Genomic DNA, 6,408 nt, shown 5'->3' with positions numbered 1-6,408 from the left:
ATATATATTTATTTAAATATATATTTCGAATTCAAATGTCGTATGATTAAAATTAGTATCACATTGTCATACTTTTGTTTCATTGTTATATTATGTTGTTGTATTATTTAAACATATAGTAGTCTATGTATTTATTTTTATGATTAATTAGTCGTATGTGTATGTTTGTGTCCTCTATTTAGTGCTTTGTCTTTGGCAAATGTTGTCACATTTGCCATCTGTATATACGCCTTTTTGTGTTCATTTTCCTCCGTTGTTTGTCCGCATCAGTGTTACACCCAGTGGTTGAGACTGTGCTACAGGGGACCTACCATCAAGCTTCGGCACAAATAGACCTTGAATGGCAGTCTGTGCTTACTAGCCCCTCATACTTCACAGCGACCCCTCTGAAAGTGTATCTGGCTGACACTTCATCGAAGGTGAGTACTGTACACGCCAGTACTTCGCTTTTCACTCGGGGATGTTTGTTTGGTGTAAGTGTGAGTGGATGTTCGAATGAGTGTACGCGAGAGCATAGGTCGTGTTAGCCTAGTAGTTATTCTGAGATGTTGTAGGGTGCTTCTGCGCTACTACTGCGAATAGTCTGCCTTCACACCGAGTGTTGATTCATCCATATTGAGCGTTTTGTTATGTGTTGTAGGCTAAGTTTCATTTTATGGCGAGTTTTGCCTGAGCTTTGAGTAAGAGTAGTTTTGAGCTGATGAACGCTTAACCAAGCTGCTTTCGTAGATGTGTCATGTGTAGCAATTGCTCTCGACAGTATTGCTTATTTGCTGTCGCCCGTGGCTGCGTGTTGCAGTAACTTATCTCGAAGTGTTTTGCCTTTCAATCACAATTATCTTCATACATTTGCGTCTCACCTGTGACACACGTTGCAACTAAGTACAGGCGAACAAAAGTGCACTACTTAGAAGCAGCCCCAGCTCCGCAGGCAAAATCTCGGAGAAGGTTGCTACATACCACAATAACAATGATAGTTATGGCGCTCGTAGCAAGACATCAACCGTCGCAGAAGGAGAGTTGTACTGTGTGCCCTGCAGGAAAAAATTTGGGTCCGTTGCTACGCTCAAAACCCATGAAGGGAGTGCCAAGCACAAGAAAGAGGCGGCCAAGGCTGCGAAGAAGGTGTGTGCTGTATCACGTATCTACCACGCTTAGGAGGCGCACTTCCTGTAAAATAGGATTTGATGTGTACGTATAACTGTAGAGTATACGCGTACATTCGCGCGCGCGCGCGCGTGTGTGTGTGTGTGTGTGTGTGTGTGTGTGTGTGTATTGAAGCATGGTATATACAAATGTAGGTACACATTCATGACCGAATAATGTCTGGCGATTCTTTTTTTAGTATTCCATTGCAAAGTTCACGTGCAAAGCAAGTTCCTCCAGTATATTTGTGGTATACATCTGATGGTGCTTAATACATTTATCCTACAGCCCAGCAAAAACGTATCCCAGAACGCTTCTACAGTCGAGGTAGCCAAACCATCCAGTCAAGCTTCGTCCCGTGTCGCAATAGCCTCTACCCAGCCAGGACCGGCTGCCATGGGTGTGCGAACGTCTGACGACACCACCAACACTGAGAAGTTGTCGGAGCTAGTGTATTTGCACGAGCAAGCTAAGCTGGCGTTTCGCTCGGCGTTTGGAGAAGTGACCCGTACGCCTGGGCCTGCGTCTCGAGCGAGTGCAGGCAATGGCCAGGTGAGCTCTTGTTCTATCGTCCGTATGTCTTTCGCGGATATGCTTGGAAGTTTAACGGTTTAACGTGTATTATTGGGTGTTTGGGCGCGATTATGACTGGATTGGTGAGATGAGCATATATTGCGTCGCCCAATCTTACGGGGTGAGCTGTTTTGTGGTTTCCGATTCAGAATCCAGGAGGGTCGGAGAGATATGTTGTGCAAGAACCTCTTCTAGGGTGATTGTGGTGTGCATGTACGCTCTAAGCATATGTGCGCACGTACACGGGTATGTTTGTGTACCTATATATATCTGGCCTGTATTTCCACACCGTGAGTTATAGACGTGTGGTTTTGGGCTGAACACACTCCTCAGTGTACTCGCCTAGGACTTGTTTCCATCATATCACGCATCCAAAGTTGCGGCGTATCACGCACTTTAACAAGGCCGAAAAGTATGCATACAGTGTAAAACCTTTCATGGCTACATTAAATAAGCATGTAATGTACCTACGTCCTCTTATGTTTTCTTCTCTTTTTTTTTGCATGCTGTACAGCCTGTCTTGCGGCGTATCACGGGTCTTCACCGAGGCTTGTCGCTATTCTGGAAGGTGGCCAACGAGTATCTTCACTTGCACCACGTGCGTGCGAGTGTGGAGTGTCTCAACATGTGCGTGTTGGGTGTCATTGCCCTGAAGCAACTGGATGAGGACCGAGCACCACACGGCAAACACATGCCAGCAAGCCATCGCCAAAGCAGCGGCAGTGCCACCCTGGCCACAGCCACAGCCACATCCTTATCCTTGGCACAATCTGCGCCACCAAGCACTCGCACAGAAGCAAAGCGTATGCATGCCAAGGATACGTCTGGCACCCCACCAATACACACTCAAGGTGTTACCACCCATGCCGCAGCTCAAGGCCAGACGACCATGGAGAATGCGGAGATGTGGCAGGGTGTCGAGGATGACATGGTCATCGTATCAGCCAGTCACACACGACACACACGAGTCTATCGCGAAGCCCTCTTGTATCTAGCACGGGCCATCCGGCCGTACTCCCACACAGACAGCTCCGAGTGTTATCTGCTGCATCTGGAGGCGACTATGGGCATGGGCAGAGAGGTTTTGTTGGGCCTCTGTGGGTTGTATACCCACAGAGACGCGCTTGTGCGTGAGTGTGCGATGTGTATAACGGGCACAGGTAGTGTGCATTACGATGGTGGCTCAGAGCGGGAGGTGCATGCGCGTAGCGGGGTAGAAGTAACAGCCCTCTCCTCGCTGCTGAAGGAGATTGCGGGACACGTGTGCTCCCGTACGGCCAGTCCGTTGGGCGTTGTCATGGCAACGCTCGTCTTCGTGTTGAACGGGGGTGCGCCGAATTATAACACGACCACCTTGAAACCCCATGCCACATCTCGGAAAAACCCCGCCACCACCAAACAACCCCACATCGCAACAGGAGGAAGCCACATCACGCCCCAGAAACATCCTGGGTGTACGTGTGTGGATATGTTATGGGCTCTCAAGACGGGCGCAGCATTGTATGCCGCTCTGCATGAGTCCAGGTTGGGGGCGTGGTGTGCGTTGGAATGGGCCGTGCTCGCTCGCTCACATACAAATAGAGACCTGTCAGTGCCTAGCACAGCCAGCACCGGTGCTTCACATGAGGTCTCGGAACGAAGTGTGGACAAGAATGATGGCGCTGGGGTGGAGAGCAGTGCTATAAATAGATGGAGTAAAGCAGCCGCAAGGCCGAATAAAGGCCCGGTGCCATGGCCTGATGCAGAGATTCTCAGGATGGCGCGTACTGGATTCAGAAGTGCGTTAGCGTTGAGAGACGTCGGTCTGTGTATCGCGTTTGAACAGCTTGTGCAGACGTTCGGCTGTGATCTACGTGTGTGCAGGGGTGCGTATGGGTGTGCATGCCGAATAGGTTCCGAAGGGCTCCACCCCATGAACGCCGCGGTTGAGCAAGGGACCGCTGTGTCTGGGATGTGTACCTGCAGCACACCCGGGAGAGCGCTAGCATCTGATGTAGAGGCACGTGCGCATGTCAGTATGCTGCACGAGCATGCCATGGCTGCCTGTGACGATTCTGTGTGCGTGTGTGATGACGGGCATGCGGGTACAAAGTATTCGGCCTGTAGATATTCTGAGCGCGTTGACGATATCTCTGAATGGCTGGATCTAGAGACTGATGCCGATGCCAGCGTTAGCATCCTTGAAAGCGGGACAAAAGCGGTGCCGCACACACCTGTGTACGGTGAGAATCGGTCCACCCATTTTTCAAAGGACAGGTGCAGATCCAATTGCGGCCCTGATTTATGGCATAATGACGCTTCGGTATCTCTTGGAGAGGACTTGTCACAGGTTATGGGCGAGCTGGGATGTATGCAACAGCTCAGTGTGGCTGGGCGGACTAAACATTGGGAATGGTTTGATGACGCGATGCGTGAAGAGTTGCGGAGATCGTGTAGTTCAGGAGATGAATCCTTGATGGGCCTCTTCGATTTATATAGGCGAGGAGACTTGCGAACACCATTTCCTGGTGTATAGACTTAATTTTAAAGTACATGTACGTCCAAAGCGCTTAAATTTAAAGTACATGTACGTCCAAAGCTTGTTCAGATTCTTTCATAGCTATCGCATACAGATATGATTAATGTAAGAGTGTGTGGCTAAAGATATTGTAACGCTCGAAAGATGACACTTGCGATAATATATGTATGAGCACAATATGCCATGTGCTTGGTTCTATCTCGAACCTTACATCCACGATTATACACAGCATACATACATATATATGCATGTTCATTATTATATATTTGTGTGTTTATTATCATATATTCGTACCTATATACTTGTACGTTGGGGAATGCATTGATGTGGGAATATAATGTATACGCATAGGATTAGAGTAGTCTGGCACAAGTGATACTCTGCCCTTGTTTCATGAGCTTTTAGAGCAGTCTGGTACTCTGCCCTGAACACACGTATAATTTTTGGGATGGCCACAAGGAACTACACAGGCATGGAGGCTCTGAATCTAGCTCGTTCAAGGGTCACCTTTCCGCACCCATGTTGCCGTTTAGTGCCCTCCGCAACAGATACCTTTATACTCACTGGATACACCTCTACCAAATGAGCCGATACCCATTCGTAAGAGTCAATTCACCTTCTCGCACTCTGTGGTACAGCTGTGTTACTGTGTGATACACTCTATGGTTGGTACTGAGCTTAAACCTTAAAGCCTATACATCCACGCACCACTGGACCATTGAAATAGTAGCTCATTGTGCGTAAATGCATTGACGTTTGGACGTTTGCGTCCGATTTATGTTAACATGGATCAGACAAAGCGCATGTCAAGCACGATACCTGCGTGAGTGGTGGCGCAATATCCATTGCGGTAGAAGGCATCTGTGTGTGTGTACCGCCAGTGTCATTGTAAGCACGTGTCCTGTCGCTGCTTTAACACACTTTCACCATCCGGTATACCGGTTCGTGAAAACTTGCTACACAACAACCGCTTCTTATACCACGCCGCAACTGCCATGTGCTACATAGAGGCTGTCAAACGGGCCATGCAACTGAAGTTTTGTGCACGTGCCATTGCAACCGTCGCGATTAGCCCTAACACGCCCTCTCTGTACGAGTCATATCTTACCGTAACACACTGGCCAAAGCGCTACCTATATATTGTAAGCCAGCATAATACTATAATCTAGGAGATATGACATATCTATAGAGTACAGCACTTTTATACTCTTATCATAAAGGGACAAGAGCATACTGTCTTGATCGGCGTACGATTCTTGGACACATATGAGTACGTCGAATAACTGTGATACAAAGACGCCATTGCCACAGTGTTCACAATCTGTACTAGGTCGGCAGCAGACGAAGTTAAAACTCGCACCCGAAAGCGAAGCAAGTAAAGAGGGATCTGCGCCTCGTTTCGTTACACATCAGAAGTCGACATGTCCGACGGGGTCGATGTGTGATTCGTATGCATTAAGAATTCAGGGTTCACAGATAGTGTACTCGTACCCAACATACTGGATTGGGATGCTATACTATTCGTGGATGATAAGTAATTGTTATTTAGACGGACCGACGACTGGTGCGAGGTAAAGCGAGGCCGCGTATGTCTAACTGCGCGTTGCTTGATCGCACTAACAAGCACCAATACTCCAAAACAGAGGACTAGGCTCACAAGTATACTCGTGATGACAATGCCAGTGATAGCAAGTGCGCTCAAGCTATCACCATTTGTGACAATATCATCGCCTCCGCTGCTGTTTGTTGCCTGGAGGAGTTGTGTGTTTGTCTCATACGGCGACAGTGAAGTATTGTACGTGACCGCATGTATGTGTACAATACCTATGATTGATGAAACTGTTAGTGGAGAAATACAGGATAGCCATACTTTGACTATGACTGAGTACATCTTAACTTCCGAGTATGATAATGGGCTCAATCAAAAAGTACAACTTTGGAATAACACTGAATAACTTCAATCAATTATAATTAGCAGAAGTGTGGCCAACACGAAGTGACGAACCCAACGATGTATAAGGCGGTATAGTATACACATATATGTTTATAAAGCTATGAAAAAAAGCTGGAAAAAGAAAATTTTAAACATAAATATGTAAATAAATTACTAAAAATAGCCTTCTGTGTTAAATTTAAAATATTTTAAAACAAAATTTACATAAAAAATAGCG

The 6,408-nt window shown here is 47.1% G+C and overlaps 2 protein-coding genes across 2 annotated transcripts; one reads left to right on the top strand and one right to left on the bottom strand.

Moving 5' to 3' along the window:
* Positions 1 to 155: 155 nt before the first annotated feature.
* Positions 156 to 4,295, top strand: SARC_08727 (hypothetical protein; the record flags this gene model as incomplete). Its single annotated transcript, XM_014297280.1, has 5 exons — positions 156 to 159; positions 271 to 419; positions 889 to 1,125; positions 1,435 to 1,698; positions 2,234 to 4,295. The coding sequence occupies 5 exons, from the start codon at positions 156 to 158 to the stop codon at positions 4,232 to 4,234; spliced, it is 2,655 nt and encodes an 884-aa protein (XP_014152755.1). The 3' UTR covers positions 4,235 to 4,295.
* A 1,335-nt stretch (positions 4,296 to 5,630) lies between these two features.
* Positions 5,631 to 5,955, bottom strand: SARC_08726 (hypothetical protein; the record flags this gene model as incomplete). Its single annotated transcript, XM_014297279.1, has 1 exon — positions 5,631 to 5,955. A coding segment is annotated over one exon (316 nt), but the record flags the coding sequence as incomplete, so codon positions are not given.
* Between the last annotated feature and the right edge of the window lie 453 nt (positions 5,956 to 6,408).

The sequence above is a fragment of the Sphaeroforma arctica genome (genome assembly GCF_001186125.1).
Source record: "Sphaeroforma arctica JP610 unplaced genomic scaffold supercont1.815, whole genome shotgun sequence".
NCBI classification, from domain to species: Eukaryota; class Ichthyosporea; order Ichthyophonida; genus Sphaeroforma; species Sphaeroforma arctica.
This window is presented reverse-complemented; position numbering and strand designations above follow the sequence as displayed.